The sequence below is a fragment of the Helicoverpa armigera genome, chromosome 6, assembly GCF_030705265.1.
Source record: "Helicoverpa armigera isolate CAAS_96S chromosome 6, ASM3070526v1, whole genome shotgun sequence".
Lineage (NCBI taxonomy): Eukaryota > Metazoa > Arthropoda > Insecta > Lepidoptera > Noctuidae > Helicoverpa > Helicoverpa armigera.
Window position 1 is genome coordinate 13,570,387 of NC_087125.1, and position 14,643 is coordinate 13,585,029.

Here is a 14,643-nt window from a genome sequence, read left to right on the forward strand (position 1 = left end):
TTAGAAATAAAATAATGTCTCTTGATAAAATTAAAATTCTTATCAAATTGCAATAAATAAGTAAATACTTTTTTTACTGGACACGAGAACGATTTACTAAGGAACCCATTTCATTGATGTTTTAGGCACCTACATAATCCAATCAAACTTTTTACAATTCAATAGACTGTAAAGCTTATAAACACAACCCCCTCAAATAACACTGTTCAATTTTAAAGGGCTATCAATTAAGTAACTTAACTATGGTAAAATAAAATCGAATCAGCTCAGCCAATAAAGTTAATTAGGTAAGAAGTTTGCTTTTGATTACCTGGAAGCTGGTTAATCTGGTGCTATGCGTAGGCCTCTACAACTAATTCACGTTGAACAAAATACATTTAAAATAGTCTTTCTTCCGTAATTAATTAGCATTAGCAATTTGATAAAATATAGCTCTCGTGACTTGTTTTAATTTTACAACACGCTTACTTTTTACTGCGTACGACTACGTACGCTAAACTATTCAGTCTTTCCCTCGAAAATTTACAGCTATCACCTGCACAAAGTATTTGGCCTATGTTCATTTCATTCGTCAGCAAGTTTGATTTTCCGATTTTCGAACAGAGTTTCATCCAAACTTCTTTGGTAAAAGATGTTCTCATTTGAATGAGTGTTGATGTTCCAATTTTAAATCGGTCTAAAGTTATGTCACTACAGACCATCATTCAGCCTTGAGGAGGTCTTCTGAAAATTCTGCGTAATAATCTTCCCAGAAAGAAAAAAAAACATACAAAAAACTGAATTGAGAACCTCGTTCTTTTTGAAGTCGGTTGAAAATTTTATAAGTAAGCAGAAGCAAAACAGTATAGTATTATTTTTAAGTGGACCCACATGAACTGAACATGAGTACCTAAATGTTTGCTTATACAAAGTAGCCCCTAAGCCACTTCCAGCAGCAGAAATGGTTTCGTTTGAAGTCGTACACAAACATCTGTCTTCCACAATCCTTGGCTATTATGTGCATGAGATATTAGCCAGCTGTGGCCCACATTCGCGAATACTTGGCTGTCCCATTGACATTTAATTGAGACTCCGGTACAATTCAGACACGAACGACACCAATTATTGGTATTATGGCTGACAGGGACGGATTAGAAGTTTGTTTACTTTGTAGAGCACTTTCTTTTATCTTTTTACTTTACAGCATTTTGGGATATGCACTTTTCTTATTTGAAATTCAATTAAATACAAATGGAGAAGGACAGAAAATTGTTATTGTGTATTATAATTGGCCTAAAATTGCTGGCAAAATTTACGTAAAACATAGTCAGCCATTGACTATGTTTTATAGGTTTTTTACCTTTAATATTATGGTGGTAACGTATATAGGTCTGCAATAGCAATCGATCCTAGGACGCTTTACAAACTGGTTCTTCACTTAGCCGAGGAAATCTATCTCCTGAATCCGGCCCTGTAAAATACAGCCTAAGTGACAACGCTTAAAATCCAGGTTCATATTATCTGCAACAGTTTCTGTCAATTCGTAGATAGGTACAGCTGAACGGTATTAAAACAATTATATACTGAGTAGTTTGACATCAAAGGTTGGATATTAGGTGCATTAATATTGACTAAGGTATTAGCATTGCGAAGGAATTAGGCAATATGCACCTAGGTATGACTGTTAGGTATGCTCCCCACTGGATATGAGAAGAATTTTTACCCGCTATTAGCTTTTTTTAGGAAAAGGAATCACTAAGTTTACAGTAGTTTTTCCGCACGGCTTTTTTACGGATCGTACACGCGACGGTTCAAAGAATCGCGAGACAGATACCTACTTAATTTTCTCTGCAGAATTTGCGCATAGAAAAACCGAACGTATACGTGGGACAAATCCACTAGTTTGAAAGCAGACTTAGGTCTCACACTAATTTAAACGCCAAAAGAAAAAGTTTACCTATGTAAGAATTGCTCTGTGACTTTACGTCACATTTGGGAAATATCTTTCGGCAATATTGCAAAGATCACGAATCAAGACCACCGTATCCTATCCCTATACCTACCATTTAAATGCCTACGCCACCTGTGCCTCACGGAGGCTCACAATACCACCCTGATGCCGGCTCCACATAAATTCCGGTCCGTTTCCTCCGCCGTTCCGCTTATTGCTAAGAAATGTCACGAGGACATTTCCTCACGCTGCCATTTGAATATCAATGTGAATGCATGTAAATTGTTTGCTCGGAATCCTAACTGTGCTCATTTGAGTACGGTCTAGTGACTGTCATTGTACGAGTCCATGTTGGACTAGTAAACGGTAATGTCCAATAAAATGTGTCTCATTGAATTTGTGGGATAATTCTAAGTAATTTGACCGACACTAGACATTTTCCTAGTTATACATTTATAACTAAACTGACTAAGACTTTTCTAGATTCCACCATAAAGCTTGGCGAGACTTGCAGGAGGTTTGAGCGACGTCTAAAAAGGAACTTTTCAGTTTGTCATATACGTATCTAAATTTGTGCGCGATCATCTCACGTTTTTTAAACCAATTTTGACGCGGTTTTCAGCATAATGTTTGTCAGTTTTTAGGTCTATTATCGATGTCGGTTTCTGTAGCTTACCTCGCATGTATCACAAGCCCTGCCGGTAACGTGTTGCTTGCATCGGCACTGTCCCGTCCTTATGTCGCACACGTTGCTCTCCGAACCTATCGACGAACAGTTGCAGCCTGTAACAATAGAATAAAACATTAATAAAAACTGATACATAAGCTATGTACAAATATCTACAAAGGTTTAAGGTTTAAGATTCTAAAGGTTTCAGATTTTTTCGTGGATGTCAATGTATCTTCTGTTTAGGTTAATCACAAAGGGAAAATGACCGCAGATGCCATAAGCAGCCTTAGGTAGGCAAGGCGCCTTCTTGTAAGTCAAATACGCATGGTGGATGTGAACAAAACCCTCACTTACTATTGAACTAACGAGGCGTCCGGGTTTTTGGTTTGAGAGAAAATCCCAGAATACCTACATTTTATATTTTATTAGATTGTTATGATACCTCAGCTAATCATTTTGTTCCCCGTGAAGTTAACCTTCTTCCCGCCTTACTACATTTCGTTTACTTACGTTCCTATCCTATTCATTATAGCAAAGATTTACATAACTGTCTAAACATATCTCTTACACAAGGGGGTTAAACGCATTAAAACGTCCACAAACCTGCGCCTACGCACACATATAAACAGATCAATTCGCTAATACACCTGACATGCACTTTGGTGGGGGTATTAAAATACAAAATGATGTTAATTTGGCTTGTTATCAAAGGATTAAAACAACATATATGATGCTTTCATCGAGGTTACTATTTCTCGCGGTTCCGGTTGTGGTAAATTAATAATCAAGTTACATTTTCAGACTCTGACCGCATATGATCACAGAAGAGAACATTTTTGGAGATTTTCTATCTCTTTTATATTTTTACGAGCCCATAGATGCAAAAAGACAAAAGTAATACGAAAGCTAGGCAGCTTAGCATTCTGCCGGACTGCGGGATTTTTCGAAAGAATTTCCGCGGCCCTGGTACATGAAGAGCTCCAGATGGAACATAATGGGTTTTATTTAGTCAGCGAGAGTACGACACAACCCCACGCTGCACCCACTATTTACAGTAGTAGTGGTCATTTGAAGATTTCCCACCAAAAAAATACGTATAATACAAACATATACTAAGTACAAAAAGCCTCGACAAGCATACAACTTCTACATTATAAGTAACTACCTACCTACCAGGTATTCGAGTAAAGTTAGTGATTACACAAAGCCGCCTTAAGAGCCCATATCGTAAGCTCGCTGTAAACAATATTATTAAGATAACTGCTATCAGTAATCAGCCATTACGCGATCTGCCGAGATGGAAGCTAATAGCCGACATATTGAACGTTTAAAAGCAAATTGTTTCTTGTTTTAATCTGTAATCGTTATTTGTTTACGTTTTTCACCAAAATGGTCGGCTAAATATTTTGGAAATAAACATAAAAAATAATATATGGCGATAGTTAAGTTAAGCCTAAGGATATACCGATAACACTGGTCAACAGTGGTTTTGGTGCCGAAAAGCTGTATTATTTTTTTAATTTAGGACCCTATAGTAATTACATAAATAGCAAAAATATTGATTTTCTACGTGTAGTTTTCTAGATTTTTTTATTAAACAGAAAAAACCATAATTACACCAAAAACAACATATATTAAATTCTTATGTACACAAAAACTTCTTTTTACGCGATTTTCGTGAATGAGGAGTAGCAGGACAATCACGCTGCATCCCCCAGCAGTAGTCAGCCATCATATGCTGATCCCATCGGCCTTGGTACCTCTCTTCCATAGTTTTTAGGTCCTGATGAAACCGCTCCCCTTGTTCTTCGCTATAGGAACCAAGATTCTCTGGAAACTGGTCAAGGTGACTGTGGAGATAATGCACTTTGATGGACATGTTACATCCTAAGTTTTTGAAATTCTCCAGCATGTTGTTAACAATTTCAGAGTAGTTACTAGACTTGTGATTTCCCAGAAAATTTTTTGTAACTTCAACAAACGAATTCCACGCAAGTAGCTCCAAACTGGTCATTGAACTTGAGAAATTAGTATCATTTATTAATATTCTTATCTGTGGTCCATCAAAAATACCCGCTTTTATCTTTTCTATGCTTAGACTACGAAATTTTCTCGTTATATAAGAAAAACATTGCCCATTTTTATCTAACGCCTTCACAAATTGTTTCATTAGTCCTAGTTTAATGTGCAAGGGGGGCAATATAATTTTATCTCTTGGAACCAAAGATGGGTTTATTACATTCTGCTTTCCCACTTCCAACATCTCACGTACAGGCCAATCTCTATTTCTCCAGTGTTGCTGTTTAGCACGACTATCCCACAGACAATAAAAACATGGGTATTTGGTGTATCCACTTTGCTGTCCTAATAAGAAGTTAACCATTTTTAGATCTACACAAATGCTCCATTTGTGTTCATTATATTTGATTTTTCCTAGAACAAGTGCAATATTTTGATATTCTTCCTTTAATTTGGTTGAATGAGCAATGGGAACTGAACCAAATTGGTTGCCATTGTGTAAAAGAACACACTTAAGGCTTCGTTTAGAACTGTCTATGAAGAGACGCCATTCACTTGGTTGGTATTTTGAAAGACCCATTTTGAGAAGTAGGCCTTGCACATCACAAAAAACAAGATCATTTTCCGAATTAAAAAATGGTAGCAAATCTTGCTCTCTTGTACGATAGAATGTCACTTTCGTACCTGACGCCAACAAGTTTTTTTCTTTTAATCTAGAAGCCAACAACTCTGCAGATTCTTTAGGTAGTTCGAGATCCCTTATTAAATCGTTTAATTCGACTTGGGTAAAAGGTTTTGGCTCTGAAGACGCTGTTTCTTCAATGTCACTATCGCTTGACGCGTTACTATCGGTTTCTTCACATGATGATTCATAGGTAAAACAAAACGTTGGAACAGGTACTTCCTCTGAATGTGGTAAAGGTCTTCTAGCCGATTGTAAGTCTGGATAAATCATTTTTTTAACGTTAACACCATGCAAATTGACACAGCAGAAGTAACAGTCATCGAAGTGATTTTTTGGTTCTCTCCATTGCATAGGCACCCCGAACCTCATACGGCTTCTTTTACCACTGACCCATTGTCTCAAGTGTTCATAGCACATTTTACAAACAATTTGCGGTATCCATGGCTTGTTTTTATCTTCAATTTGCGAGTTAAAGTACGAAAAATAGGCACTTTTTATAAAATCTGTAATAGGTTTCCTAAACTTTTTGACTGTATATTCCCCACAAATGTAACAAAACATATTTGGATCATTGACACAACTTCTACGCGATGAAGACATTGTATCAAAATCGATTTATTTATTGAAAGAGACAAATAAGACTTGAAACCGTGCTCACGAAAGTACTATTTACTGCAAAGTTAAAAAATAGAGGGTAGACAAAAAACTACACGTAGGAAAAAAAAAAAAATAAATTTTTAGTGTTGTCAATGCATACCTAATACAAAACCGTAAATGAGATCTCGGCACCAAAAATTTTTTTTTCTTTTGTTGACCTGTGTAATTTAAACGTCCGTAAGCGACAATAACAGTTTTTTTTTTCATCCCAAATAGTAACTTTGTCCGTTTAGAATGCAAGACATGATAATAGATTAGTACTTAGTAAGGGACTATGAATCATTTTAATCAGTATGTATTGAGGGCAAAATATTCAGAAATTCGAGCCACAGCCATTGAATGTAAGTAGGTACTTATTGTTATTGTTAGCTAAACTAAAACAATAGCTTTGACAAACTGCAGGTGTATTACACGTACATATTTCCCTAACAAACACGATTAACTTTCAACTTTATACGCAAGTAAATAGAGTTCAGAATCAAATGAGAATGCTCTAAGGTCGTGTTCCCACGGTTTTCGAAATTATTAGTACGATCCGATTTATGTATCGATAATTGAAATGCTGATAGATATTATTGTATTTCATTTCGTCGATCACGGCCAGAATTAAATTTCAATTCGAATGAAAATGAATTGATTGCCGAGTGCAGTGCTTTTAATAATTAATTTGAAGCACGCCTTTGCTATGGGTCAGATATCTTCAACCTTTCATAGACAGCAAATTGATACTTATAATGTACATACACTAATATATTAAAGACGAAACATTTTTTTATTAGTTTGTACTCTAAAGACTCCGAAACTACTGAACCGATTTGAAAGATTCTTTCACTGTAGGAAAGCTACGCTCTACCCGAGTAACAGGCTATATTTTTATCCTGGTACGGGCAATAGTTTCTACGGGAAGCGAGTGAAACCGCGGGAATACAACTGTACCTTGTAGATTTAATCAAATTATTGGCAACTTCGGTATCGAAGTGCTTTTGACCATAAAATTAACAAGGAACTATAAATTAAGAATTGATTTAACAACAAAAGCGCATCCTGGTCTGTGCAGTCAATTTACAATTCTGCGCAGTAAATTATAATATTATGAGGAGTAGTTTATAGCCATGATCATTGGAAAAGGCCATAGGTATATTATATTTAATTTTAACTCCCCAGACTACAATTTATAAACCAATATTCAAGAAATTATTCGAAGTGATTAAGTAGTACTTATAAGAAAAAGATTGAAATATGCAAAACTTCATAATTATGATAATTGCTTGTGAGATGATTTCGGAAATATGGATCCCATCAAAAACATTAAATGTAAAAAAAGCCAATCCTCTACGCAGTTCCTCCACCGTAAAAAGTTTTGAGATCGCATAGAAGCCAAGTCCTGTTCAACTTTAATTGTAATAATAAATCAACATTTTGTGACTATATCAATTAAATAGTTTTGTTCACATTACAATAATATTGACTTGGCCATGAGCACAATAAACTACAAATATAATACGGCATATCTTGGAGAGGTGAAAGTCAAACATGGAGTTTAATATCACAGAATTAAATACATTTAGTTTATTCAATCGTTACTAAATGACAGTCAGTATCATCCATCACTGAACTGCACATGTACTATGGCGGATGTTTAGTCCATGGTGATCTCAAATTCTAAGTCTTTTAAGTCCTTGTCTAAGTTCTTCAGTGCATAATCAGTCCAATCGTAAAATCATGTCCATATAGAATTTATCAATTCAATGGTATTTACACATTATTACAAGGAGCGACTTTTAACTTGTGCTCATGGCCAAGACAATATTATTGTAATGTGAACAAAACTATTTAATTGATATAGTCACAAAATGTTGATTTATTATTACAATTAAAGTTGAACAGGACTTGGCTTCTATGCGATCTCAAAACTTTTTACGGTGGAGGAACTGCGTAGAGGATTGGCTTTTTTTACATTTAATGTTTTTGATGGGATCTAACTTATTTTTTGTAGGTCTCTTTCTTCTCTAAGTATCTCTTTCTTCTATAGTATATAACAAATTAAATTAACTTACATGCAACTAACTAAATATATAACAAACTAAATATGTAAGTACACCTAAAGTAGCACGTAAACAACATTTTTTTTAAATAAACTAATAATTTTCGAAATTGACGAATTTTTGAATCAAATATCTTTTAGAATAAAAGAGATTTATTTCAGAGGTATATGGCGCTATCACATGAAATTTTTTTTTAACTAAAAACCGTAGCGCGATTTAGACCAGGACAACGCCATCTATCGAGTGAGCATGCAGTATTTATCGCACTGCATTAATATGAAAGATTTTATCATTGTTCATTTCATTTTAACCTAGCTTTTTTATTCATATGTATGTATATTTAATACATAATAACAATATACCACACTACGTAACAATAAAACAAATAGTAACATTTTGTACATAAATAAATAACAAAGTTATCAATGCAGTCAAAATTCATACACAATGTTCTTGAAAAACCGCAAATATAAATTTGTTTCCTATTTTTTTATTAAGTTTTAAGGTTTTTATAATTTTCCCTTTATATGTAGCTAGTAACCTATCTTGGTGCCAAATTTGAAGGTTCTAAGTTTGCTAGAAGTACCTTAGACTTTTGATGATCGGTCAGTGAGTGAGTCAGTGACAAAATGGTGTAACTTTGATCGCTCATAACTCGTAAACTATTTATTCAAATGTCTTGTAATTTTGGGACTGAGCTTGTTCTAATACTTACTCTTGGTCATCGAAAACCTAAACTCATAGCTTTGTTCACATGGAAGTTACAGGGGGCTGAAATAGCCGCGAAACGCTTCGAGAAAAGATAGTACGGCCGTGCCCGCTTTGCTCGAGTCTTGGCTGGGGCACTGCCGTGCCCTCAGATAGTTACTTACTTATTTATTACACTAGTTTACACGGTTTTTATACCCCAGATAAAAGTTGTTGAATTTTGTCTATCTATCTATAGGTAGTCTAGGAAAAATACTAAAAAAAATCTGTCACGTCCACATTTGGAATTATATTTAATTTTAAAAACACGAGAAAACGGACCATAAACAACTAAAAATTATTAATTTTGGCCTTCTTTTTGTAGGTTTCGGAATCGGTTTCTCTTAATATAGACCAAGAGTAGTCTACCAATATATTTTCGTCCCAATAGCCTTGATGACGATCTTCAAAAGCCTTTAAATCCTGGTGAAAATGCTCTCCTTGTTCGTCGCTCATGCTTCCTAAGTTTTCCGGGAAAAAATCCAAGTGGGAATGTAGAAAATGAATCTTTTGACATGTTAACACCCATCTTATGATAATTTTGTAATGAATCACTCACTATCTCTTTATTGTTTTTACTTTTACTATTGCTTAGAAAATCTCTAACAACAGTTTTGAATGAATTCCAAGCAACTCTGTCAGTCGTAGATAAAAGAGTATCAAACTTAAAATCACTTATGATTTTGCGTACTTGTGGGACGCCAAACACCCCCTTTTTAAGTGACATATGCATAAACAATACCCGACTTAGTTTTCCTATTAAAACCCGAAGTCTTAGTAATACAAAAGTAACAGTCATTTTCGTGATTAGCTGGTTCCCTGCACATCATTGGTGTACCAAATGGCAGGTGTACGTTTTCCCCTTAAGACCATCACAGTAAGGTGATTCCACAGCTCTCACAAAACACATAGTGAGTCCAGTTTTTTTCTTGATTGGCCACAAGAAATCCGAAATAATGAAGATGTACAATTTTCAACGATTCTGTCATATAACTTTTCTTTTTTATAAATATAAATTGTCCACAAACATAACAAAAGCGATCACAACTTTGTTTACACTGTCTACGCGACATTTTATTCGAATTAAACAAAAAATATCTCCTAAACTAAACAAGTAATGCAACACCATAGATCAGTAGTTAAGAATGATTCCTAAATACAAATATTTGGGGGTAGAAAAAAAATGTGACGTGATAGAATTTTTATGTTGTTACTTTTAGAATGTACAAAGGTGGCGGAGAGTACTGGTATAGATTTTGTGAGGGGTATATAAAAAAAATAAAAATTTGTAAACTAGTGTTATCAAAATAACTAAGAAGTAATTAATAAGAAATGAAAAAATATGTATTAAGTAACTGACAAGTAAATAGCAACATTCAGTGAGTTTTTGACCGACCTGGGAAACAAACCCTACCACAACACAATCATTTATAAATCATTGTTAAAATCAGCATATTTCAGATGAATCATAAACAAAAGCTTTCTAATACTTTAATAACAAATTAAACATGCAAACACTGTCGATTATCCAGCATAACTTCCATAATACGCACAGACAGCCAAGATAAGATCGACAAACGATCGAACCAGCCACTTTCCAACAATTAGTGCTAACTGAAGATTTATCCAGCCATTCTGCTGAACATCCATCGTAAATTAAGCTAATCTTGTAAGCAATTAAACAATTTGTATAAATCTAAGAGAAAATCCAGCTGAAATTCCTCGGAAACCAAGTTGGTAACTGTACTTTAAAGAGAAAATGTCCGACACCAGATAATTTAGAGTATAAGCACACTGTAAACTTTTAGTCGGCCGATAGCTTGTTTGGGCTCATAAATCAGAAGATGAATGTTACAAAGATCAGGTACCTACCTATTTAGCCGGTATCAGACCGACTGAAAACTTAGATTGGAAACAAGATTTTCTATAAAAAATATCTGGTATTGATCGGATCAACTGTCGGCCGACTATTTAGTATGCAGTGTACTCTTGCTCTAATAGCTTGTAGTAATAAGTGTCGGACACTTTTCGGTAGGATATTAAGTTTTACGACAGAGAGTAGACTGTAGTATTACTAGAATTTTATAGGTTTGGTGTCCATTTACGGCGAACCTAATAAAATTGGTTGTTTTAGGTGATGTCTTTAATGTAGCCTATCTAGTGTTTATGAGAGAGGATGGTCAAGAAATTTCCTACAACCTAACTAAACAATATTTAAAGCTAGTTGATGAATGCTAAAAGGACCTAATCATAAGACGTTTCTGCGACCGCGACAAAGTGAAAAAAAGCTGGGGAACAATCAAAGATATTTTTCACCTAGATGTAGTAAAATTCCTGAACCTATTAATATCTAACACAGAAAGTCCACCTACGTATAATATATTTAAAGCTCTTAACAAGCAGTACCTATGTAGGTATATGCCAATAAATCAGTACCTATATTATCTACTGAAATGCACCTGATATTTTCAAAACATTGCATTCTTTGGCAGAAGGTACTACTTAACATAATGAGATGTAATTAACAAATTCTGTCGAATAGTGTAAAAAAGCCGCGGCCCCGGCACAGCTAGTTAGCAATTGGGCAACCGACATTGTTTTCGTAATTAGGAATCATGTTCCACATTCATTTAGCTATCTATTTAGAAGAGAGAAGGATTTGAAAACAAAAGCTGATTTGGTAGTAAGAAGCCGTTCCGGATGTCACTTCGTCTTGGTTTGTCTTCTTCGCTTTTGCAACACTACTCTTGGAACCGTTTACAATGGTGATTACTATACCTATCAGCCTAGCCTTTTCCCTTTTATCTTGGGGTCGGCTTCCTGTCTAACCGGATGCAGCTGAGTACCTGTTGTACAAGGAGCGACTGCTTCTGATCTCCTCAACCCAGTTACCCGGGCAACCCAACACCCCTAATCAATCTATAGCCATTGAAATAATGTAACCAGTAAGTTCTAATAACCGATATGGATATGTAAATTCGTATAATTTACAAGCAATTATATTTTCGTATAATTATCATAGTAAGGTGCGCCCTATCACGAAGTAAGCATGAATCATACAAGTATTAACATCTAGTCTGCACTAGGCATTAAGTATTGCAGTAAATGTCAGCTGTTAACAAAGCTGATTATCTTATGAGCTTCTGATTTATTGAATTTGTTAGACCGGTTGTCATTTGAACATTTTTGGCAGTGGTTACGGGCAGTTAGAAGCCAGTAAGTCTTACCTTGGGTTTCCCAAGTAAGCAGAAACTTAAACTTATATCTTGACCTGTTAACTAGGTCAAGGTATTCAAATAGGCTGTCGCTCCTTGTAAAGCACTGGTACTCAGCCGCATCCGATTAGACTGGAAGCCGACCCTAACATAGTTGAGAAAGGGCCAAGTTGATGATGATGATGATGTATGTATATCCACCACTGTCTTATCTTTTAACTATAGTAAATTACAACATTGATGATGTCCTCCTAGCCGATTATCGACCATAGCGGCAATTCTCTTATAAGGAGGTTAGCCATCTGCACAGGACATACCTACATACGAGGTCCATAAGCATTGAGGCAGACATAACATTGATACTAACTATAAAAGTACAATTAAATGAACCAATCACGAAGTAGTAAAACAAACAATAAAAGTTTTAGTAGTTAACAAAACTTGAACTGTCGGTACAAGTAACGTGACTCGATCGTTAGGCTAATTGGCAGACGCAATCAGTTACCTGCAATTAGACAATGCGGTGTAAAGTTATATTAATTTCATTCACGCAAGCTTTCTGCACGAAACCTGCTCTCTTATACGAAGATATTTGTAGGCTTTATTTGCCCTGAAATGTGCCTTTGGCCAAACTATTAATCAAAGATCAACGATGCTGCTTCAGTGGCCGTCGCTCTATGTAAAACGCTTGTACCTAGTTATATCCATTTGAGGCTCACCCCAGCGTAGTTTTGGAAATGGCTAGACAGAGAACTATTTTATTTCGTACTAGCCGTTTTCTCGCGGTTTCACCCGCGTCCCGTGGGAGCTACTGCCCGCACCGGGATAAAATATAGCCTATGTTACTCGCAGATAATGGTGAAAGAATATTTAAAATCGGTCCAGTAGTTTTTGAGTTTATCCATTACAACCAAACAAACAAAGTTTTCCTCTTTATAATATTGGTATAGACTACTAAGAAGGTAAAATGAATTATGTATAATGACGCGCCCTGGACCGTAGCAAGGCATATTGCCAAACGAAATCATATCTTTTCACTTTTCAGGACGCGTCAAATAACTTTGCAATCCTGAGGTTTTTGGACAGCGCATTTGTTCCTACCTACAGATAACTTGCTTATTCGAATTTGGCTGCTATTGATTTTACAATAATAAAAAAATATGAATAGAAACACTAGCGCAGTAGTGTAGATACGTGAAGATTATATTTCCAACATCTGTTATACCAAGACCTTTTCCTCCAAGTTCCGTATGTTGCAGCGTGACATTATAGGCACTATGTGCTAACTTTAACGATTTACCTACGAAGGCATATGTTAGCCCATTTGACATTTTGCGCACTCGTAATGATTAATGTCCGCAACTAAATGACTTTTGTGGGAATTGTTGGAAATCAAGGAGTGGTCATTGGGTAACTTGTGTTAAGTCCTATAATGAAGACGTGCCTACTTATTTCGTCATTGAATTTAGCGAATTAAATAAGCATCTGTGATATGAGAATCACGCAATTCTCGTCTACGGAAAATATATATGAAATCACCCTGCCTGCCTGAATCATCACATGGTTGGTTTTCAGTCAGTAAGATACACTCCCTCATGCTGCACCCTCATGGGTCATTTGATGATTTCCCATAAAAAAAGCTTTGAAATCACATGTTCTTTCTTTCATGATCTAGACAGAAGAAAAGCTATAGCATTCTAATCCATTGCAAGCCATGTTAAAATCCTCCATTATTGAAGCCTGTTACCAACTGCACTGGTATTCGCGGAATGTCTCTACAAAGCGGCTAGAAGCTCGAACAAAACTCGGCATAGCAAGTAAAGTATCTTTCCTAGAGTTGTACACCTGGTCTGCTTACTAAAAAGACCATTTATTACTATAAATTGACACTGAATAGTCTGAGGGCACGGCAGTGCCCCAGCCAAGACTCGAGCAAAGCGGGCACGGCCGTACTATCTTTTCTCGAAGCGTTTCGCGGCTATTTCAGCCCCCTGTATCTTCCATGTGAACAAAGCTAGGAGTTTAGGTTTGCGATGACCAAGAGTAAGTATTAGAACAAACTCAGTCTCAAAATTACAAGACATTTGAATAAATAGTTTACGAGTTATGAGCAATCAAAGTTACACGATTTTGTCACTGACTCACTCACTGACCGATCATCAAAAGTCTAAGGTACTTCTAGCAAACTTAGAACCTTCAAATTTGGCACCAAGATAGGTTATTAGCTACATATAAAGGGAAAATTATAAAAACCTTAAAACTTAATAAAAAAAATTGAAACAAATTTATATTTGCGGTTTTTCAAGAACATTGTGTATGAATTTTGACTGCATTGATAACTTTGTTATTTATTTATGTACAAAATATTACTATTTGTTTTATTGGTACGTAGTGTGGTATATTGTTATCATGTATTAAATATACATACATATGAATAAAAAAGCTAGGTTACAATGAAATGAATAATGATAAAATCTTTCATATTAATGCAGTGCGATAAATACTGCATGCTCGCTCGATAGATGGCGTTGTCCTGGTCTAAATCGCGCTATGGTTTCGTTACATAGCTTAGTATTAGTAGTACTTAAAAAATCAAATAATTTCATGTGATAGCGCCATCTACCTCTGAAATAAATCTCTTTTATTCTAATAGATATTCCATTCAAAAATCGACA

At 35.5% G+C, this 14,643-nt stretch overlaps 1 protein-coding gene across 1 annotated transcript in view; it reads right to left on the reverse strand.

The window, feature by feature from the left end:
• The window catches only part of Wb (wing blister), a 163,791-nt gene that overhangs the window by 37,487 nt on the left and 111,661 nt on the right, over window positions 1-14,643 (reverse strand). Inside the window, exon 19 of the mRNA XM_064035090.1 lies at window positions 2,607-2,713. Within this exon, the coding sequence (XP_063891160.1) occupies window positions 2,607-2,713 (107 nt within the window). The remainder of the gene's footprint in view (window positions 1-2,606; window positions 2,714-14,643) is intronic.